Genomic DNA, 24914 nt, shown 5'->3' with positions numbered 1-24914 from the left:
TCACGACAAAACATAGACTCATAAGCAAAAAATACAGATATTGTCGCTTCTTGTTTATTTATTTGTAGTTGCACTGTTTTCTTATCTATAGTCACCGGTGACTACAAAAAGCAGCACCAATATTTCTTGCATTTACATAATTTCTCTCCACTCTTGGAAAATTATTATGAACGCGGTGAACGATCGAGAAAGCCTGGCCACTCGAGGTCACTGTGGAGACAGCATATTCAATGTTCCTATATAACTCTACCAAAGTAAATAGTCGCACATTGGTTTGAGTCACAAAGGTGTGGTTGTGTTTTAATATGATCCTGTTATACATTATTGGTATGCATCATGGTGCGCTTAGTTCCACGTCTTCGGCAGGCGGAAGTGTATCTGCGACCATTGTTTCCCGGATACAATGAACTTTTTTTAGGTCGGCACAGGTGTGTTCGATCATAGAGCTGGATTTTTTAATGCAATTCCAAATTCAAATGAAAAGTATGTTTCATCGAGTTTGAACTTGACACAGAATTTCGTAATAACTGGTTTCTTATTTCAGAAATTTCTATAACTGGTTAGAAACTGACTTTAATGAATACTCAATATATTATGTACTTTTAAGTATCATGTGTATTTTCAAGCGACATTAAAAAGAAGAAAGCACAAACGTCATTATTTTATGCTGTGTAACAACACATAATTAACCGATTATGATGATTCTTTCCTTCAACAAACTTCTTCCTGATACCTACGTACAGATGTGTTTATGATGTAATTTTATTTATCACACAAATTGATAATTAATATGAAATTATTATGTCATATATCAATAATTAATTGATAATAATTTTTAAGTATGTTATTATGTACTTGCTTCTACGAATCCTGACTATTATTTAATAATTATGTAACATTACAATGAATTAACTATACATTACAGCAGTACAGCTAGTAAATATTATTGTTCCTGTTAGTGTAGTAGTGCGGTAATGTCTTAAGTGTTTTATAAACCCATAGACAATAAGAGAAGTGTTAAACTTCTCTAATTGTCTATATTTTGTTTCATTTCAATTGTACGGCAATTAGAGGAAACATAACCTATTTCCTTCTGTTGATGTAATTATTCGAAAGTAAAACTATGATTTTTCGAGAAAGTTAATAAATAATTTATTTTAAGGTTAATATATAATATATATAAACGATAAACCAGGACAAAAAAATAGTTTGGCATATGAAAATATTTAAGTACTTAGCTAATAAAAACAGATAATTTGTCAAGATATTCCGTTAAATAATAAGAATTTACTACAGGAACAGAATAACGAAAAGTACGAATATAATCAAATATTTCTTTTGCCTAGTTTTGTCCTCCGTGATAGGAATTGTGTAGATATTGTCTAATGTTGGAGTCAAGAATCTTCGAATCCGATCTGTAATGTATGAGATGAGTTGCGAAAGAGGATGAAAAAAGTATTGTTAGAAATCTATGGCATCAGTTATTGCCGTATACAATTTCATACATGTAGAAATAATATCTAATGAAATAAAATTAATATAAGTACTTTTATATAGTCCTAAATATTTATTTTACTATTCATTTAACGGCCTCGGTAATTTAGCGATTAAGCACACCGCTGTACTTCCGATGGCCGCGGGTTCGATTCAACGCACAGTACAAACATTTGCATTCATGAGTGTTTGTTTGTAACTGGGTGTTTTCTATATATATTATTAATGTATTTCCAAAAATTGTATTTAAGTATTTATATAAGATCCCATAACACAAGCTATGCTTACTAAGGGACTAGATGACGCTGTGGAAATTGTTCAGGGTAATTATATTCGTAATGCAGCTACAGTAAAATAAAGAACGAACGAAGGAACGAACCCGCGCCCATCGGAAGTAAGGCTGTGTGCTAAACCGGTAACTCGGTGATTACCGGTTTAGCATACCGCCGGTGCCGGTGGTCTATCGATTCGATTTAATTGTAATGATGATGCACTAAATATTGACGTTATGATATCCATTCTACTTGTTCATTTCTGGGTCAGTACCACAACACAAATCAGTGCTTCGATCTCTGGCGTTCGAGTTCGTGAAAAGTGAAATGCAGTCTATTAATACTTTTCTTTTACTTACAAATAAGTAGTTCATAGTGGAGACAATTTCCTACGTGTGTACTATCAAATAATGAAAAAACCGCACTTCCCGATATTTGTTCGTCAAACTAGACACACACAACTCGTTAGTGTATTCGCGCAATTGTGCTTCCTTCCTGCGTGTTTGTACATAGTTTTGATTAAACGTGAATACATTTTTTTATTACATTATAAATTGCATACATGGAATTTTCTACGTCGACAGATCGACGTGACTAATCTAATGAGTAATGTATGAATTACGAGATATATTTTTATGCAAAGCTTCAATTTTAGTAGACGATAATGAGCGCTGATAAAGTATTGGTAATATTTCATTGCATATTATAATGTTGCGATTAAATCTGGAGCAATATGTGCATATAAAGGTGTAGGGTGTGTTTACATGAGACAAGTAGCAAGTTTGTGGTCTCCAATGGCGACCATCAAAATAATTGTGCTGGTACTGGCTGCAATAAGCCAAGTAAGTTGCCTGATATTTTATTAAATATAACTGGTATAAAATAAAATTCATTTAATAGTAACTGTTTATGGAACAGTATAATATCGTTACCTAAATAATTATTATAAATTTATAGGTAAATAAAAATAAAATTCAACAAAGCTACAATATATTTCAAGCAAATGAAGATTTAGTTATTGCTGTTTTTAATTATTTTTTCCTGGTTTAAATAGTATCGTTCTGTTTCAGTACACAGCTGACGCACAGTGCCATGGCTATGCCCCGCCGCCGTATTATGCGCCTCCAGCAGTGTTACCAGCACCAGCTCCCATAATGGCCCCAACATATTTACCTCCAGCACCATTACCCGTAGCTCCACTACCATTAGGACCTCTACCTGTAGCACCACTACCTGTATCTCCACTACCCATAGGTCCAATACCCGTAGCGCCACTACCTCCAACACCTTTGCCCCCACCTCCTGTACCCCCAGGTTGTCCCTCAGCGATCACCATCCCCATGCCACCATTGCCACCACTATATGTCACTCTACCACCACCAGCTCCCGTCTACGTAACTCCACCAGCCGCGCCACCACTGCTTGTAGAAATTCCAGCACCGCCACCAATAACAGTCACACCGCCTCCTATGCCACCCATGGTAGTGTCACCTCCTCCTCCACCGCCCTTAACTATAAATCCCCCTACTTCACCACCAATTTGCGTGACCCCTCCACCTCAAGCACCAGTATTCGTTACTCCACCAACCCCTCCTACCATGTACGTAAACCCACCGCCGCTACCACCCATGCTTATTGAGATACCGTTGCCACCACCAGTCGTGATTGAACTGCCGCCTCCACCTCCAATTGTTGTGCAGCCACCTCCATTAGGACAGATTATGGTGCAACCTCCACCTCTACCTCCAGTTCCGGTAGATTTACCACCGCCACCACCAATGATGGTGCAACCACCTCCGCTACCTCAACTGTGTGTCCAGCCGCCTCCGCCGCCACCCATCAGCGTCCAACCTCCAGCACCACCTCCGATGACTGTTCCCCTGGCACCACTGCCTCCTATCACCGTTCAGCCGCCAGCACCAGCGCCGATCTCCGTCGAAGTGCCTCCAACTGGTCCAGTGCTGGTCCAACCGCCGCCATTACCTCCGTTCTGCGTGCAACCGCCACCTCCACCCCCCATGTGTCTGCAACCACCGTCGCCACCACCCATCTGCTGCAGTTCGTCTCCCCCGCCTGGCCCATACGACCCACTGCCACCTCCACTAGCGTATCCACCATCACCAACTCCCATTTATTTGTAGTTCTTTTATATGTAATGTAACGCTAGTTGATTTGTTATCATCGTAATATAAATTGTTAAAAGTGAATATTTTATTTAATGTTTGAATAAATAAGATGATTTTTACTCATAAAGCTGTCTTTTATTATAAAACTAGAATCTCCAACATCGTCTGGATTTAACATTGTTCAATAATATTAATGCGTATAATAATAAGCTAATTTATATGTGATATTTATTAAAATTTTACACGAAATAAGAATAATAAAAATAAAACTAGAATCAGATAAAACATAGAAAACTGTATAATGTTATGGCGTACTACATCGCATATAACGTCTTGTTTGTTATAAACTTTATATGTGAATTTATTAAACTTAAAAATTAGAAAAACAAGAATTATAAAAATAAAATTATAATCTGATAAAACTTAGAACATGGTCTGTCCTGCTTACTACCTCGCATATAACTTCTTGTTATGTGGCAATATTGTTTACGACTACCTCATTATTTTTAGAATGGCGGGCTCCGGGGGGCTCGCGGAGTGGTCGGAAGGTGCTGCGGTGTGGTTCCAGCCGACCGGCGCCTCCGCCCCGCTGCCCGGATCGCTTGTGGAGGTCCACCGGGCCGCTAGAGTACTCCTCGTCAGTGCAATCGTCAATGGACAGGTAATACTCCAATATTAGTTGTTATTTTTAAACTTTAGTGTTTAAAATTGGTACATTATTTATATTGTTAACCGGGTGTTAAGTCAGTTCCTGACCCCGGTTAGGTTGCACTAGCAACCTACCCTCGGTCACGATCACGTGGTCTACTAGTCGAAAGATCGACCTTTGTTTACCACAAATATTTCGTGTTAAGACCCTGTTAACCTGTTTGTTTTATGTAGGTATCTGGAACGTCAAACAAGTTGACGCTCTCCTCATGGTAACAATCAACGGCGCATATATTTATATCTATACTACGGACACCACATCACTCTTGCGTTACCATTCTAGGACTAGGATGTTATGACTCCATATCTTATAAATTTACTGCCCTATCTCATATGCCAAGCGAAATACAAATCGCAAAACAAGCTGTGTTGCGGCTAAAATGACTTACTACAATGCCATTAGTTGATGTTTACAAACTGGATAATAATCGTTATGATATATTATTATTATAGATAATGATTTTAATTAATTATTTAATACACAAAAATCACCTACGGCTTTTACCATCTTTCCATCCTTTTACCATCGCACCTCTCGCCATCGACAGGTAATTCGTCCCCTCATGCTGGAACCTTAATGATCTATGACAGGGCGGTTTCAAAGAAGCTTCCTTCGCGTACACTTAGATTGTGGAATGAACTACCTCCGAGTTTTTCAAGAAGGTCACCATTTAAGTGTGTACATAATATAAAGTACGAGAAATTTTGAGTCTTAAAGCAGTCCAGTTTACTTATACCATGTAAATTTATGTTTTATAAGACCATTCTTTGAGATTTATTTCTCTGCTACAAAAGGTAATCAATCATGTAACGAGAACAGAGTATATGATGTCAAAGATGTGAAAAATTAAATACCTAAATATCAGCCCCGAATGATTTGCAAGTGCTGAGAAAAATTGAGATTTGCGATGCGTCGTCTTAAGATTAATTTTATTTCATTTCATGTTAAGTCTATATTTCAACGAATAGGTACATATATAATATTATCTAATCAACGAAAATGCATAGTACGTGATATTTCGCTATGTAGATATAATATATTGGTCACTATATTATAGTTATCAGTATAATTTACTCTAGAGCAACACAACTTTACGTGATTACATGCGTTATATGCTTCATGGTATTTTTCTATAGAAAGCATATCTACTCACGTATGTATTATAAATACTTATAGGTTACAACAAAAATACATTTTAATATCGCAAATTTTTCTTTAATTTTTCTTCTAAAATAGAGTATTTCGGCTGTATTTTTTGCGTTAAGGGCCATCCTTCACTTCAATCTAATTTAGGTTACTTTTTGAGCCTTCCTCTCTTCCCCTATCGTCACAGTTGGTCTCAGTTACGTCACATATTTAAAAAATTTAATTATTTTCGATAATAGTAATTTAATGTTTTAATAATTTGATATATTAGATTTGAAATGTGATGTCAAAAAATTTAGGACCCCCCAGGAGGACTGGTCACAATGTCATACATTGTCATACTTCGTCACTGCAGGTCACTTTCTTAAGGTGTGATGTAATTTATACATGGCCCCCTCTATGATATCGTAGAACAAAATTCTTTATAAATACCTATATATATGGTACATCCTGTTATAAAAAAAATATTACTGTACAACGATGAGAGTAAAGTTACTCATAAGTCATATCATACGTCCATTTATCATCCAAAATAACATGTTAATTTATGACTACAATATATTATATACGATTGTTTTATTTTAATTTGCAAATTATAATAGGATGGCTTTATTATCACTTAATTGGTTATTACGTAACAACAACCCAGTCTTCGCTGTTGTTATACGACTGTTATAAAAAAGCCATTAAAATTCAAACACCAATAAAAATATAGGAGACAGTGGAGTCGCCTCGACCTTGAATGTTGCCAGGTTGGTATTGAGACATTGACCACGCGTGAGATTAAAATTTTCGACCTCGTTCGTACAAATGAATTGCAGTTATTTGTTGATACATTCAATTACTGTTTGGAGACCATAACACTAATTTATTCTATTATTTGTTGCTTATGTTACCCCGACTCAGTACTTTTTCCAAACTTGATCAAATTAGGTGTTATTTTGGGAAAGTCCTTTACTTAATGTATTTGTGTTATTTTGTTAATTCCGCTACCCATAGCATGTGAGATCACAAATATTCAGCGCGGAAACCCGACCACTGCAACTGGAAGCGTTATGATCTTCCCTATAAGTGATTAAATTTGTTGTGAGTTCTAGAGACGGCGGTAGACTCGCCCTCTGCCATGTGTTAGAATTGGGTTGATTAAAAAATATGAAAACAAAAATAAATCTTTGTTTTCATTATTTTCAGTAATGGAAACATATATTACAAATAAAATTAATCATAGAGACGGCGGCAGACTCGGCATTGCCATTTTGGGTTCAAATATGCGTAGCGAACTAAGGATATATATCAAGTGTTGCGTTTGTCACGGCGGGCTTCGGCAGTTAACAAAGCTTCTGACTACCCCCAATGTTATGCGAGTAAATTAGTATTCTTATGGACATCAAATATACATAACAAATATTAATCAGCAAAGATATCAAATAACATCCACGCAAAGAAGATTGGATGACTTTTTTTAGTTGAGTTGACAATAATCATGTACAGATATATTTTCTTAAGTTTTTTATCCTGTCACACCTCTATTAGCCGACAAGCAAATTGCTCTGCCAGATGTTTCGTTTGAAAGGTGAGATGAGTCAGTAAAATTACGAAGACTTGACACCTTAGTCCTCCAGAGTGGTACCAAACGATGTTTGATAATGTCTATAGTGTTGTTCATGCATATTGGCGACGGTTATTACTCACTGACAGGCGTCAGATGATTTCCCATTCCTGTTACATTTAAAGATATTCATCATCATCATCATCATCTGCTTCTTCCTTATCCCATTTATTTACATTTAAAGATATTATAACGCAGAAATGAGTTTCTTTGCTTATTTTGTTTAAACAATCATAATTTAGCATTTAACATTCGTGATGAAAAAGTATAGGCTACTTTTTACCCCGGTCCATCATGGTTGCGCGGACAAACTCTCTGACAGAAGTTCGCATTTCCATACAATAGTCTTCCAAATCGTATTAATTATTGCCTGTACCGAATCTTGTACTTATTCTTCATTTGTCTGTTCAAACAATAACCTATTGGTAAAAAGTAAACATGCGAAACCAAACGTTTCATTGTTTGATTCGTCATCGGCGAGGAAAGGTTTCGGTCGGCCAAGTAAGGTTGATTTGCAAGGCCTTGTCTCGGAATGTGAATTTATTAGATACATCTAAAGCCTGCCTATATTTTATTCCCTCTAAATACCAGCGAGTAATACATTAGACTAGCTCTGCCCGCGGTTTCACCTGCGTAAAATTTATAGTCTATATGTTATTCTGATGTATAAGCTATATTATTGTAAAGTTTCATTAAAATCCATTCCATAGTAATTTTTATTAGGCACATTAATTGTGAAATAAAAAGTATAATCTATCACATTTAAAATTAGTGTTCTTGTTGGTAAGTAACAGTCATGTCTTACGTGCAACTGTGATGAAATCAAGAGTAAATTATATTTACTGCTGTATATCCACTGAATCAGTTTTTGCTTATAAGTATCCATCCATCCACTAAGAAATCTCCTATATATATAACTCAAAGATGATTAATTCTACCCAAACCACTGGGCTATGAGGATAAAATAGACGTAGGCATTGTATGAAATGAAATGAAAATAGATGAAAGTTTGTATGAAACTTTGTCAATTTTAAACCAATCGGGCTGAGACTTTGCATGCATAAAGCTACTATGTATACATAGGCATCCCCTAAGAAAGGATTATGATAAACTCCACCCCTAAGGGGATAAATTAACGCGAGTGAAGCCGCGGGCAAAAGCTAGTGTTACAATAATAAGGTATTAATAATACCTTTACAGGGTTAATAGGCTACTGTATTGCTATTGTATAACTTTTCCTTGTTCTATTTATTTTTGGTGCATATTGTTATGCTTACTTTAGGATTATATGGCGGTGCGTGATTTGTCCTAAGTTTTTATTATTTAAGTTAAGAATAAATAAAAAACTTGATGATTTTTATGCTATAAGTGCTAAGCTACGACCAACAGCATTACAGTATTTAAAAAAAAATCTTATGTCACATTACCTAATACAATCGATTCAAAATATACGTTCGATTTATCATAACTTCACGTGCGAACATACTAATCTACTTTAAATGAGCGTTGATAATACTGCATTAAAAAGTGCTCATTGGAGCATGCCTGCAATTTGGCACGCTCGTTAGTACAACTGTATTGAATAATTCTTTTAATTATTGGTGTGATAGTTGCAAATGGCCTATATTTAGGTATAATGGTTGTAAATTACAATGTGCGTAATTCACGTAGATGTTTTTTTTAATTGGATACAAGATACAGGCTAAAGCGTTATCGTCTCTTGTACTTATATGTTTAGAATCCACTTTATGATAATCTTTTTTTTTTAATATGTGGAATAAATACACAAAGACAGTCCAGTCCGATAAATGGCAAAGGGGTGAAAATAGATAAATGTAAATTGTTATTTAATGTATTGTTCATCTACACTTCCATATATAACATTGTTAATGCAAAAACATGTTTGTCTGTTTGTTACCTTATAATGACTAAATAGCTAAACAGATTTTATTATTATTTAAGTTGAAGATGATGAATGACATAGACTAACTTTTATATAAAAAAAAAGAAGACACAACTCGGTAAATAGCAAGACTGACAACACTGTCATTACACTTAAATTTACACAATATTACCATAATAGTATAAAAAGGCAAACTTTAAATATAATTAATTTGCAACCAATCGGAAGTTTGGACTTTAAACTTAACCATCCCGTCATATTTCCAGCATCAGCAAAAATCTTCATATCCGTCGGAAGGAAACCACGTGAACTTTTTCTAAGTCCCGTTGTTGCAACATACAAACCACTCGGGCACTGCGTGCAGTCTGTCCGTTATCCTCATTCCATAACAGTTCTTGTCTATCAAGTTTAAACGACCCTGTGGATGTACCAGAGATGATCAGTTAGTCGGGGCTTGCGTTTCACTGTAGTCCGCAAGTTTGTCGTTACCAGGGATTTCGTAATATTCTCTTTTTCACGAATCTAATAAAATAAAAACGTTATATATTGGTATTTAATCAAAAGAAAGGGATATCCTATTTGTGTTATGTGTATATTAATTTAAAATCATTGTGTGAACAGTAAAGTGTACAAGTATCTAGGTTCAGTAAAAAGTTTTAACATCAAAATATGTTGCAATAAAAAAATCTTTATTTACCATAATTACAAAAGAAATATTATACTGTAAATAACTAAAATTTACCAATGAGTTGCAATTTGCATATATTTGTTTGGACGTTTCAAAATTGCGATAGGTAAATCACATACTGAGAAGCGCCTGGTCGAGTCAGTAATCCGAGGACTGGAAGATTCCTAGTCCTAGTCCATCTCAATAAACACTACCAAGTTATAGCTTAGCTGTAGAAAGATTTGGAAGAATATCTTTCACGAAATTTACCATATACATTTTAAGTATATTCTTTGGGTAAAGTTATTCAGTATTTATGTATTTAGTATATCCTTGATGGGTAATCTTCTAAAATATTTTGTTTATAGTTCCTATAGTTCCATTTTAAGATCAGTTAAGTATGTCACTTCGGAATGTAGTATAAACCGAATACTGATGAGTCTTAGCACTAACTCCCAGAAGTTCAAAGAAGATTGTTTTTATTGTAATAAAAAAACACAGATTAATACTGAAATTTTGAATGGATACAATAATTGCCCATAGTGAATTGATGTCACTAAACAAAAATATTTAATTTAAAAAAAAATGTCTAAAATGATTGAAGAGATGAGTGAAAGAGTAGAAAATTTGTAATGCGAGTCAGATTTGCACCAACCCCTCGTAGTTCACCTGAATCTTGCAAATCTACCAGTTCCTGCATCTCTTACGATTCTACCACATCACACAGGATTGACATTTCATATCGACAGAGAAACAAATACGGTGGAGCTGTATTGAATACATCACAAACAATGGCCTGTTCTAATAAATCTTCAAGTACTAAATCGAATGGATTAAGTGTTAAACATAGAAGACGAAGAACGTTTTCAGTGCCGCCTCTGAAGGATTTATGTTTGGATAGCCTAATGAATAACGTAATATATAATTTTGTGTACTTATAAAATTAAATAATGCTATAATATCGAAGCTTCCTCCTCGCGAAATAATATAGGACAATCATTTGACGGCCTCGGTGGTCTAGCGGTTTAGCACACAGTTTTATTTACGATGGTCGCGGGTTCGATTCACCGCACGGTACAAACATTTGTAGTCATGAGTATGATTGTTTGTATTATTTGTATTTACAAAAAAAAAATCATTTTTTTATATCAGTAGTCTACTACTTATAACAATTCATAATACAGTTTCTTGAAATGACAGACTTGTATACAACTGTTTAACATGTATCCACCTTAGATAAGATATTCTTTATTATTACTGCTATTAATTACAAAGCTCATGCGCAATGAGCATTGAGTAAGCAAAATGCTGACTTGTAATTATAACACTAACGTATAATTTTCTATACAATATGAGTGGCTAAATCCACTATTGTCAGCGCTATTTAATTTGCTAACATTACACAATTACACCAACTGAGCATTACCCACAGTCTGACTGACTTACTTCTCAAAGGTATAACGAAATGGCATAAAACTGCAACCAGATGGAAAATTATAATAGCCTGACGACCAACCATGACTGTGACATAACGTAATGACAGCCTACAATCGCTATCAGGCCATCTTTCGTGACCCGGTGCAAGAAACCTTTCGCTGTCAACACCGCTCGCATTGCTTCAATTCACTGCATGTTGAATTAGCGTATCAATATTATATGCCATATAGGGAATACGCAATGTATCAGTAATTGCTTTTTGTTCAGTTGGATCATAAATATGCTTATATGTCGTGGTGAAAGGTCCTTTGCAATTTGCATAGAGGCACACACGATGCAGTTCTGCTCGAGTAGGCAACTATTGTGCTATGTGTTGATTAGATACTGTTATGTGACCCTCATTATAGTATGCATGCGATAATACTTACGTCCTTTGCATAGCAATCAGCTAAGACAATTAGGTGTTGGCTTGATGTGGCAGCGCCATGATTATATTGCCCACGTTTAAAATGAATCACTAGTTCTTATAGGACGCGCATGGTAATGAGAGTCCGTAGAAACGTCGGATATAGCTGTCGGGTTTCAAATGATTTCACACATCATGTACTATTGTAGTTTGATATTTGACGGCGTCCGTGAGTTTAGCACACTGCTTTATTCCGATAAAGCGGAAATTCCGGGTCGATTCCTCGCACGGTGCATTTTGTATTCATGATTTATATAGTCCTGGGTATTTTTTATATTATGTATTTTACAAAAAAATGTATGTATGTATTTATATAATTTGTCTAGTACTAATAACACCAGCTCTGCTTAGCTCGGGACTAGGTAACGCTGTGTGAATTGTCCAGAATTATAATAGGATATTATTATATGAAATATACTTAAAAAGCTTAAAATTTCTTGCGAGTATAGAGTACAACGCGTTTAGGGTACTGTTGGGGCTGTGTTTTTTCTGTGGGCATTAATGGGATGGGATATCTGCGGAAGCGTATCTGTATATGTAGTATTTAAATGATCTACATATTCTATCTAGTTATATATATAATGTACATTGAAAATGAACGTAAATTATATTTTCTTCTACAGCCCCAGACCTTCGCCCTCCAAATGGGCAATGGCGAGGACGAGGGAGATCCAGTATGGCCCCGCGAGGAGCTTGGCCCCACCGGAGTGGACGACATGACCCGTCTCCACGACCTGCACGAAGCAGCCCTATTATGGAACCTGAAGCTCAGATACGAACAGGGAATTATATACACGTATGCGGGTTCCATTCTGGTGGCTGTCAACCCTTATCGGCCGGTTGATTCTTTGTATGGACTGCAGACTGCACGGAGGTTAATTTTTTAAATTTCTTTTTTTATGTAAATGGAATTGTCAACAGGCTATAACTACCTGATGGGAATAGACAACAGTCGTTTATAGCCAAGAACGTTATTATGTATTATGTTATTATTATTATTACTATATGGCACGATGGTTTAGCTGTTAGCATACCGCCTTAATTTCGATGGTCGCACGATACAAACATTTGTATTTACGAGTGTGATTAGTATCGGTGTGGGTATTTTCTATATATATTATGTGTGTATTTACAAAAAAAAATGTATCTATTTATTTATATCAGTTGTCTAGTACCCACAATACAAGCTCTACTTAGTTCACGACTAGATGGCGTGTGAATTGTCCTGAGAAATTATATTATTAACCAAAGAAAGGTGTACCGCAGTGTTATCTCTATATTGCATTTATTAAAACGGTGTCCTTCCTTCTTACCCTGTAATTTCACTGCCATATCTCAACCTTCAAAGCTGAACTTAGCTTTCAAAGTAAGACTTTACAGTGCAATGAGACAGATGCGAACAACAATATAAACTTGTCTAACTTAATAAATGTGTCTATAATTCGTAAGCAAACGTCTTTTCTAATATGGTTTTCAATGTCTCTGATAGCACAGATCAGATATTAATCTTTCACACAAAATATGTTAATGTCCGTCGCAATGCCGGACATAGGAAAATCCAACGCGATTTTAGACTTATCGGATTAGACTAGAAATGTCAACGCGTGAAAATAAAGTGGTTTTAATCGTGCATAATTTAAATATTGTACATATTCTTTTATATATACACAAAGTTATGCAAATCACAAGGCTATAGTTTACTCGCGGTCAAATATTTTGTCAACGGTAAATTTGCTTCTTTTGTAACATAGTACGAGTACTGTTCTATAAATGCTTTTTTTTTTTTGAGAATATTTAATATCCTTCCAACCAGATCAACGACAGATTCCGGTATTTCATTATAAAATTAAATTATAATAGTTATTGTTATGTTAAATGTTGTTTTTGTTTCTTATATTAAATAAAAAGCGGTAAATCAATTAACTTTATACTAATAGTATTTTTTACACACTCAGCAAAACTACGAATCGTGAATTATAAAAAGTACTTAACGAATTGCTCAAATAGACGTAAATTAACAAAAACTTCTGTTGCATTTTTATAAATTCATTGTATTATTTATCTAATCATTCTGCGATTCTAATTCTTAATATAGCATGAATTAACACACTTTTTTAGGTACCACGCAGCCGAAGCCTTAGGTGATCTTCCACCACATCTCTTCGCCATAGCAGCTGCTGCGCGCGTATCACTACCTCAGCCTCAGGCCATACTAATCTCTGGCGAATCTGGTGCAGGGAAAACCGAGTCCACCAAACTAGCTGTTCAGTTCCTCGCAGCCGTCGCACCTGCACCGCCTGGTCGAGCGCCAGTCTCCGAACAAATCCTGGAAGCAGCTCCACTCTTAGAAGCCTTCGGCAATGCCAGGACACCAAAAAATCACAATTCTAGTCGTTTTGGGAAATTACTTGAACTATATTTCAAGGATGGTGCGCTAGCGGGCGCAAGAGTTGCTCATTATCTCCTCGAGAAATCTAGAATAGTCACTCAGTCGCCGGGTGAGAGAAACTATCATGTATTTTATGAACTACTCGCTGGATTAAGCGAAGAACAGCGACGAACAAGAGGATTACTGACGGCTGAGCATTATTTTTATTTGAACCAAGGAGGTGGGGATTCAGGCGGTGCGGGCGCTGGAGCTGACTGGTCAGCTTTATGCGGTGCTATGCAAGTCCTCGGCATAGGGGACGCAGAAAGAGAAGATATTATAAGAGTCCTAGCGGCAGTTTTACATTTAGGCAATGTTTACTTTCACCGAAGACAGCTCCGGCATGGACAGGAAGGCGTGCAGTTAGGTGGAGGTGCTGAAGTACGTTGGGCTGCACATTTATTGAAAGTACCTGCAGAAGCACTGGCTAGAGCGTTGACGACTAGAGTGACCGCCGCTAGAGCTGAACGCATGAGGTCACCGTTGCCTATCGATCAGGCTCTTGATGCCAGAGATGCTTTTGCTAAAGCCCTCTACTCATCACTATTCAACTGGCTGGTCCTGCGAATAAATTCGATCGTCCACCGCGCTGGTTTACACGACGCTCATCGAATATCTCTACTAGATATCTTCGGATTTGAAGACTTGGAAGAGAATTCGTTCGAGCAGCTATGCATTAACTATGCAAACGAAACTCTACAGCATTATTTTAATAAACACATATTTAAACTGGAGCAACAGGAATATCAAAAGGAGAGACTGGAGTGGTCGAATTTGACGTGGAACGATAATTCTCCAGGTATGGTCAATATATTTTCTAAATATATTAATTAATTGTAAATTACACATTTAAGTCCGCCTTATACGAGTATATACTAGATTGAAGAGAGCAACCTATAGGTTTACTACTTTTAATTACGCTCAAGAGGTCGTGTGTTGAAATCTGGCCGACAACGATGTCAATTTTGAAAGCATCGTGGTAATTTACTAAAATGTGCTTACTGGCTTGACTTCATGCTCATTTTACTATCCTCCACTGGTGTCCCGCCAGCGTAGACCGTTGGCGCAGGTGCTTTCAACATTCCATTATCATCCATCATAAAAAAGTAGTATAAGTCACGATTGCCAGATCTACGAGTCTCTTACAGTTATCAGATATCTACGAGTTTAATACAAGCTGTTAAAAACATATTTTCTTTTACAACAAAATCATTAATGTTTAATTGTGTTTGTCTTTTTCAGTTATTCAACTTCTTAGTAAAAAACCTGTGGGAATCTTACATCTGTTGGATGACGAAAGCAATTTTCCGCGCGCGTCCGACGCATCATTCTTAGAAAAGTGCCATTACAATCACGCATTGAACGAACTGTATTCTAGACCTAGGTTAGGAGCTAGCGAATTTGGTGTAAGTATTCTTGAATTTTTAATATTTATCACGACTAGTGATCGCCCAATAATTGGAATTAAACCATAATTAATTTAATTAATATATAACTACTCGTCCGATGCCTCTTTCTTATAAAAGTGCCATTACAATCACGTATGAACGAACTGTATTCTAAACCTAGGTTAGGACTAGCTCCTAACCTAGGTTTAGAATACAGTTCGATTTTGGTTTAAGTATTGTTTATTTTTTTAATATTTATTACAGTGCTCAATATACTAATACAAATTCGATAGATTGAGGACATCGGTAGCCTAGCGGTTTAGCACATCACTTACTTCCAATGGTCGCGAGTTCGATTTCTCGCTCAATGTAAATATTAGTATTCATTAAGTATTATGTATGAATATCATTATTACATAATTACATAATAATAAATATCATTATTACGAAATATTCAATACGATTTATTTTTCAATCAATATGACCAAACGCATAACGCATAACGCGCCACAGACTGCCTATTGATGACCTAACGCATAACGCGTTTGGACATCAATAGGCAGTCTGTGGTTGAGGTGACCCCTTTGCCTTTATATAAGCGCTACTGGAACGAAGTATAATAATTACTTTAATTGTTTATTTTTAAAATTTCAGATAAAACATTACGCTGGTCAAGTGTGGTATAATGTGGAAGGATTCCTGGACAAGAACCGGGATGCTCTACGGGCGGATGTGTTGGAACTGCTGTGCAGCAGTGAGGTACCGCTGGTGGCAGAGATGTCAACACAGCTGCGAGCACAGCACGACGCCAACAAGACCCTCCCGAGGGGAGCCAATGGACGTTTCGTCATCATGAAGCCTAGGACACCTACTGTTGCTGCCAGGTACAGTCGGCAACAAATTATACTCTTTAACGCTGTATTTACACCTAGTTACTTACATGACGTATCCTGCAATCTTGATATGTTGTTTTTACTCATTATCAGTAAAAAATAGTTTATTGAAATTTTAAAAAAAATTCTTCTTTTATGTGAAAGATCCATATGAATTGATTTAATAAAAACAATGTAGGCATGTTTACTAATTGACTGGCGCATCATTGATGCTAGGATCTTGTTGGTTGTACCATGATGTTGTATGTATAGTTGCAGACGTTACATATATAGTTATTTAAAACAAATTCTACTGCATTATAATAGACGGCATCGGCGGTCTAGTGCTTTAGAGCACCGGATTATGTCGGGGGTTCGATTCCGCGCACGATGCAAACATTTGTATTCATGAGTATGATTGTTTATATTGAGATTGTCTAAGAGTATTTTATGCATATATTTACAAAAAAATGAATTGAAGTATTTATATTAGTTGTTTAATACCCATAAGTGCTTTAGTGAGCGTGGGACTAGATGGCGATATGTGAATTGTATGGGGTTGTAATTGTTTACTACAATTATAATATTAATACAAATTATATCGGAATGTTATATATAGATTATATCGCTCTAAGGTTTAAAAAGAGTAGAAGTTTAAGGTTCTAAAAGTTCTAAATGCCAGAGTTTCCGTTTTATTATTAACATATTGGAATGTTATTTATTTACAAGTTATTTTCACTGTAACCTTATAAACTCTTACTACAAATGACTTATGTTTAGCGAGTTTGCATTGCGTGTTTAAAAGTGAAAATTGGATCAAACATAAAACGCTAATAGCCATACAGAAGGTATGAATAGTTTTAATTATCAATTAACAGCATTGTCACTCAATAAAGATAGTGAGAACGCATATCAAACAAACTAGGCGTGAAAGTGAAGTGTTATTGACTCTTCTAACCTACTTCAAAAAAGAAGGTTCATTTACATTTATTACCTACTAGCTGTGCCCGCGGTTTCACATGAAATTTATCGCCTATATGTTATTCTGATGTATAAGCTATATTACTGTAATGTTTCATCAAAATCTGTTCAGTAGTTTTTAATTGTAAGAATAACAAATAAAAAGTAAACATTTGTATAACGTCATATATATATTTTTTTATATAAATGATGTATTTTAACCCATTACGTCGTAAATGATCAGAATTAGGCATTCTAACAAACGAAAACTAAATTATTGGTTGTATATTTTCTTAATATAGGTTAATACCTTTACACACATCTCTATTTTTATCCATCTTTATAACTAACTAATAAATGTTGTATATCTTTATTTGTTCTCAAATATAGCTAAATGAGAACCAAATGCACTCTTACTTTCTATAAGACCATTGTGATTTAGAAAAAACTCATGTAATATACGCGGTTTAACGATGTTATATTCTGTGGTATAGAGTTACTCTTCCTATTTTTTTTTTATTTATTATAGTAGTTAATATTCTTACTTGACAGACACGGTCATAATGTAGTGGAGTGAGAGGAAGATGTCATCCGCCTTACCATTCCAATACACACGTGGAATGTTCATAGATTGTATAGAGTTTTACACTCTTTTAAAAGTGAGTTTGGCGTTAGAATAACAATTTATTATTTTTCTCTCTCTGTGCAGGTTTTCGGACAGTCTCCACCAGCTGCTGGAGTCAATGTCCAGGTGCAATCCTTGGTTCGTGCGGTGCATCAAGCCAAATACAGAAAAGTCACCCATGAAATTCGATATGCCATGCGTGCTGGCCCAGCTCAGATACACTGGAATGCTGGACACCATCAAGATTAGACAGACCGGCTACCCAATCAGAATACCGTTCCAGAACTTTGTGGATAGATATCGGTAGGTTTGATGGCACAACGTGTTTTTTTATTACACATATTTAGACAGTATAAAATGAAGTCACTTTCACTGTCTGTTCATTTACATCTTTTAAACTACGCAACAGATTTTAAAGCAATTTTAACAGAGGATAGAGTGACGCAAGAGGAAATTTTACATGTAATCCAGAACTTTGTGGATAAATATCGGTAGGTTTGATGACATAAACACTTGTTTTTTTATTACACGTCTTTACGTATATAAAATGAACTCGCTTCCGCAGCTTATTCACTTAGATTTTTTAAACTACGCAACGGATTTTAATGCAATTTTAGCAGTAGATAGAGTGCAATTTCATTCAAAAATATAGCCTATATGTTATTCTGATGCATAAGCTATATTACTTTAAGGTTCCATCAAAATCCGTTCAATATATTTTGCGTGAAAGAGTAATAAACATCTATTCATACTCACAAACTTTCGTGTTTATAATATTATTAAGATTAAGATGATTAAAAGGGGAAATAAACTGATAGCCCAGTTGATTTAAGTAGTTACCGTCGTATGAACAACTACATTCATCACGTTATCATGTAACCATCACCAATGCAGAAACATCATCAGTAATATAAATTTAGACTTACAAAGATAGGTATTAATGCCATGGCAATTTGTTTCAGGTACCTACTGAAATCGACTCCACAACGATCGACGCCATATCGAGAGATTTGCAATTCGATTCTAGCGGAGATGCCATCTACTGGGGCCGGTAAGTTTTTAATGTTTAAAATAGTCAAAGAAGCTGACGACCCTTAAAGAGAAGTGGCTAATTGCCTATAACTCCAGTGGCCATCGATTTGTCGTTCTATGTACTATAAATTTAAGACTTTAATTCCCAAATAAATGTAGACTTTAATAAAAAATAACACTCGGTTCTATGTACCATAATTATTTAAGATTTTATTTCCCGACTAAAAACACCTTAGTTATAATGATGGGAATTAATCCTTTCTTTCTTTATGCAACACAAATGTATAAATTAAAATCGCTAATGATAATTATTTGTAGATATCATTCAATATACGCAACAGTATTTTAGTTTACATATTTAGACGGTAAATTAACGGCCTCGGTGGTCTAGCGGTTTATCAGACAGTTTATTTTCTATAGTCGCGGGTTCGATTCCTCGTACGGTAAAAACATTTAGGTATATTCATGAGTATAATATAAACCACATTGGTATGAGTTATTTTTATTGATTTCATTTATAATATTAATTTACATCATAATAAATTACATTCTCAGTTGTTAGAAGAATTGTAGGTAATTGTTGTTGTAATTCTATTATTACGTACGTAGGTATATAAATGTATAAGCGTAAAGTATATAAATTGAACACTAGTTTTCAGTTTATATAATAACTAAACCATTTTTATCAAGAAGTGAAGTGAAAATAATTTTAAAATTTTCATAATCCCCCGTTGTCAGCAAACGCAATATAGTGCTTATAACATTTCTCAATTAATGTATTGTTTTTTTAACAAAGACAATGTGAGGGTTGCCATTCGTGTAAAAAAGTAAATTACGACCGATGACGTAATCATCATACAGACTCCCCCACCCCCATGTCATCCAAAATAAGCAAAGAAAAGAGCCCCCGCCCCCCTATAGTGCTTACGTAATACTTGAACTATTTCTATTTCTATTTCTATTTCTATTTCTATTTTTCATTGTCAGATAAAAAAGGCATTCTTTCTAACTTTGTCTAATACTAGACAATCAGAAAATAGACGATAATAATTCCTATTATCTAACGACCATTATCGTACAAGAAAATATGTAAGTTCGTTAGTTTAACTTCGCTCAAGAACACGAGAGTGCTACAGTCCGCTTGTTAATGTCATTAATTTATATTATCTGAGCGTTTATCACGTTTTGAACTTCAACGATGGTCGTCCTAAAATCATAATGATGAAATGGAAAACTGTGAAAAAACGCGTAATATGTTGTGTGTAATTTTTATATATTTCTTGTTATTTTTTTTAATAAGTACGATGTCAAAACTTTTTTTAATTACTTCTAATGTTTATTGGAATAAATATCTATTGAAACTGGTTACTTGTGTAATGAAACCATGATTTTATATAGCTACATATATTTTCAGTAATTTGTGAATTACTAATTTAAATCTTACATAGTTAAATTTAAACAACACAAATTGATTTTGAAAATACGGTTAATAAATTCAACGATATGAAGATTTTTAAAGGCTGACTTAATATAGTTTGTTATGCATTCTGTATTGTATCTACGAGTAAAGTATTTATTTATTACTCTATTGAGATGTGTGTATTGTTATTTAAAAATTAGTTTTGATTAGTTTCAACTTCAGTTTCAATATGTGTTGTTATAATTATGTACAATCTCATTTCAAAATATAACAGTAAAAGTAAAATTTCTTGTTAGTTTTACTGTGTTCAAACTACCGGTTTTATCGGTAGATATGAATTTATAAGTGTGTGTGTGTACGTGTGGCCAACATCAATAAAGATATTCTAATTTGATAATATTATAGTTGGTGCGGACTACCAGCTGGGTGCCGCGCGAGTCTTCATCAGGGAGGCGTTACACAGAGCTCTGGAACGTTCTAGAGCGGACAAGTTGCGAGCGGCTGCAACGAAGCTCCAAGCTCATGTACGAGGATACCTCGCAAGGTAAACACGAATACTTAATTCCCGTTTGTCAAAACTAATCACTGTATACAACTGTTTTATTTAGTTACGCAAATAACTGTTTATTTAATATTTCGACTCGATTGAATTTGTGTTATTTGTGAGTTGGTATTCACGTGTATTTTAATTTAAAGATATGAAATTATGGCATTTTTAAAAGAACAACACGCAGTTTCTTACTTGTTTTGTACTGAAACAACTTTCCGAAAGGGTAGATTAAAAATATTGTTATTCATAATTTAGTTACTAATCTAAGGTTAAACCTATTGATGTTTTTAAAAAAACATTTTATTTTCATTACATTCCACAACTGATAGAAAACCGGTTATGTGTTAAAATGCTATTAGCGGTTATTAATGATGTAAGAAAATTTTAACTTCACGATTGAAGTGTTAATTCTATCAAATGTTTATTACAAGTAATTAGTAAAAGTAGACATTTTTTATCGGAAGAAAGAATGTTAAACAATATCTTTATTACAAATGTATTAAGTTTTATTTATTGACGGTTTCGGTAGTATCATCTATCAATATATAATGAGAAATTAAACACAAACAGAATACAGAAACAAATAATGACAATTAGTTTGTTCATTATTATTTTATACATATAAAAAAATATATATGCATATTGTATAAAAAAAGTGTCCCTTCTAACAAATATTTCAGTTTGTTTGCCATTTCAAAGAGACTGTTCCCTCCATCAGGTGGGCCATTTCTTTGCCATTACAAATAAAATATTCCCTCCAGGAAACAATACCACCAAATGCGCACAGCGGCAGTAAAGGTTCAGACGTGGTGGCGCGGCGCGCACGCACGTAATCGCTACGTGCGCGTACGACGCGGAGTTACGCGTGCGCAGGCGCTGGTACGCGGACGACGGGCGCGAAGACGTCTTGCCGCCATCCGAGAACAACACCGACGGCGTCGTGAAGCGCAACTTGCGGCTGCTAAGTTAGTACCTACGTGCTCCTTGCTTTTGAACTCTTTACTTATTCTTTTGCACACAATTGTATACAGTCTGGAGCGCATTGTTAAAATTGTTGCTATATATATATATATGTATATTCATGTTTATTTATTGTTATATGAATATGTAAAGCAATGATTGTCAATAAATGTTTTCTTTCTTTCTTTGTATATGTAAGTAAATTTGAGTTGATTGATGTTAATTATCTATAGCTTATATTGTCATTTTATCTATGCATCGGAAGGCTATTTATTATTTTTAACAGTTCTTAAAATTTGCTCTTGTTAAAGAGTTAATTTTAGAATAACATTTTTCTGCGAATGAGTCAAAAACATCGTCACTACATACATATGTAATACACGAACGTCTGTATTTTTCTCCTTTAATCTATTTGGTGACGATGTTCAATATTTATTATTATATTTATTCAATAATAATATAATATCTGTAATTTTCAGACGTCGTGCAGCAGAACAAAAGGCTCAAAAGGCAAAAGCAGAGAGTCTACAAGCGTTGGAGGTGCCAGCGGAACTGGCCTTCATATTATCAAAGATTGACGAATGGCAGCCACCGCATACTGAGAGAAATCTTGCCAAGGTATTTTTAAGTTACACGTGCAAATACGAAAAATATTTTGATAATAAAATTTTAAATTGATAACGTGTGTACGATTTTAATACAACATATTTTGCTTCTCGGAAAACAATATTCACTCCTTACTGTTTACAAAACAAAATATCTCAAGATGCAGGTGACATTACTAGCTATGATTCGATCATAATTAGTTCACATTATATTACGAGAGAATGGTTTTGGCTTCATTATTTTTTATGATACTGCCTGCCATCAACCCTCCTCATGGTGGCTATAGTATTGTATTTTAATCATGATCTTTAACATCAAAAGAATACTATATTTGAAAAATCATATAAGTTTTTACATAACATCAAAAGACTATATTGAAAAATCATATAATACCAAAAATATATTTATTATCAAAAAATTATTGACGCTTTTCATGTCTGTAACTTACTATTGTATAACTACTGTAATACTATTTAATCAATTATATGTGCACAAGAATAAAAAGATATCTATTGATACAAATTAATATAAGAGATTGAAGTTTTTGTTTGTAATCTCATATTAACAGATTTTCACTAAATGCATATGAATTCATGTCTGTCTGTCGATCTGTTCTTTCTAATCTCTGAACCGAATTGTCGGGACTTTCACTTGGAGATAGGTAACTTTTTTTTTCGTTATAGTTTACTTTTATTTTAGGACTTCTTTTTATATTTTAATAAAAAATTATATTCCACGTGGACTAAGTCGTTGATGTCAGCTAGTTACTTCGATATATAATCAAGCTTGTAATTTAATCAGGTATCAGGCGACGTATACGCGGATGACGAGCGTGTGCAGCTACCCCGAGATCTGCAGCAGTTCGCGTTTTCCAAGTTCAGCTCGGTATATTTCGCGGACGGTGGGCAGCTCAGCCCCAGGAAACATCCCATCACTAGACCCTTCCTGTCGAAAGCAGCTGTCAGGTATGTAGAATGGTTGAACTATTTATCACAGATACATTTGTCTCTTCTCATAAGAGGAGAGAGAAAGAGATGAAAGAAATAGAAATATTAAAATAAAATTAAACCCAGTGAACTTATTAGCTACGCTTATAGTGAATGATGGCTGCATTAAATATACGGCTTAAATGTATTATTTTATTAAATTTTTTATTTTTTGTTATTAGAGATCAAGATTTTAACGATGCTGTGGCAACGTTCAAACTGATTCTAAGATGGTGTGACGAGTCTGCGGCCGGCGATGAAACTAGACAAAAGGTAAGTTCGTGTTTTGTTAATTATTAAAGTTTTCGCCATAAATATTGACCTCCATCCATGTGAATCCTTAAACAATCGATGTTTTAATCATCCTTTATAATATTGGTCCTTCGAGCCGCATCTGAACAAGCGACCTATGGAAGATATATGAATAGAAGTGACGAAGTAAATGTACGCAGGTCTTGGCGGACTACATAGCATCCCGTGGACTGCAGTCGCGAGGGTTGCGTGACGAGATATTAGTACAGCTCTGCAACCAGGCTACTACTCACTCAGACCGCGTGTGGCTGCTCATGGCGCACTGCCTCGCAGCCTTCCAGCCCGGACCGCCGTTACACAAGTTCGTTGCTTTTCAAATATAATCTAACCTTTAAATTTTGCCAGATTATACTCTGTATAAAGTTATTTACCTTGATATTTCTCGCTGCCGCCAAGCAGTTTACCCTGTAATCTGTGTTTCTGGTTGACAGTAAGATATGGTTATGAAATTACAGGGTATATCCTCGCAAGAATGTCAACCCATGAGAGATATCATGTCCTAGTGTTCTTCATTTATATAAGAAATAGTTGTTGATATATACTATCATGTGGGCCGCAAGCTTATTTGCGTTTTGGTAGCATAAAATATTGCAGGTTATGTAGACATTCTAAGCTTTCTCTAGTAACATTAGAGGCTTCTTTATCACTAGCAAAATTCTTATGTGTAGCTATATTTTTCGAATAGGATACTTTTATAGGCAATAGAATACTTGATGTACTTATTTTTTTATTAAAAGATCAATACACAAATATGCAAATTAAAAGTGCACATGACGGTCTTAATACCTTGAGGCCTTTTTTCCCAGACAATCATAGAAAAAACAGAGACTCATGTATGCGGTGTATTGTCAAAGTTAATTATGTAAAAGAAAATATACATATAATCCATAATATTTAATAAATGATTACACATACATATATATATATATATATATACACATACATA

The 24914-nt window shown here is 34.9% G+C and overlaps 2 protein-coding genes across 2 annotated transcripts in view; both read left to right on the top strand.

Annotated features, from left to right (window-relative positions):
* The window catches only part of LOC131846250 (unconventional myosin-XV), a 122496-nt gene that overhangs the window by 31204 nt on the left and 66378 nt on the right, over positions 1–24914 (top strand). The window contains exons 2-14 of the mRNA XM_059195511.1: positions 4403–4553; positions 12453–12703; positions 13948–15056; positions 15500–15663; positions 16300–16529; positions 18187–18405; positions 19065–19153; positions 20960–21098; positions 21866–22069; positions 22544–22682; positions 23472–23635; positions 23839–23929; positions 24109–24269. Of these exons, the coding sequence (XP_059051494.1) occupies positions 4404–4553; positions 12453–12703; positions 13948–15056; positions 15500–15663; positions 16300–16529; positions 18187–18405; positions 19065–19153; positions 20960–21098; positions 21866–22069; positions 22544–22682; positions 23472–23635; positions 23839–23929; positions 24109–24269 (3110 nt within the window). The 5' untranslated portion in view covers position 4403. The remainder of the gene's footprint in view (positions 1–4402; positions 4554–12452; positions 12704–13947; positions 15057–15499; positions 15664–16299; positions 16530–18186; positions 18406–19064; positions 19154–20959; positions 21099–21865; positions 22070–22543; positions 22683–23471; positions 23636–23838; positions 23930–24108; positions 24270–24914) is intronic.
* On the top strand, positions 2561–3907 carry LOC131846276 (uncharacterized). The gene is made up of 2 exons (XM_059195538.1): positions 2561–2608; positions 2837–3907. The coding sequence occupies exons 1-2, from the start codon at positions 2561–2563 to the stop codon at positions 3905–3907; spliced, it is 1119 nt and encodes a 372-aa protein (XP_059051521.1).

This window comes from Achroia grisella, unplaced genomic scaffold (genome assembly GCF_030625045.1).
Source record: "Achroia grisella isolate CSIRO2021 unplaced genomic scaffold, CSIRO_AGI_Agris_v1 utg509, whole genome shotgun sequence".
NCBI lineage: Eukaryota > Metazoa > Arthropoda > Insecta > Lepidoptera > Pyralidae > Achroia > Achroia grisella.
This window is presented reverse-complemented; position numbering and strand designations above follow the sequence as displayed.

What these genes read in the sequence shown, in the direction of transcription:
- LOC131846276 (XM_059195538.1), top strand. Translation starts at nt 2,561, where the DNA reads ATGGCGACCATCAAAATAATTGTGCTGGTACTGGCTGCAATAAGCCAA. An exon ending in TACTGGCTGCAATAAGCCAA is followed by an intron (nt 2,609 to 2,836) that starts GTAAGTTGCCTG and finishes GTTCTGTTTCAG; the next exon opens with TACACAGCTGACGCACAGTG.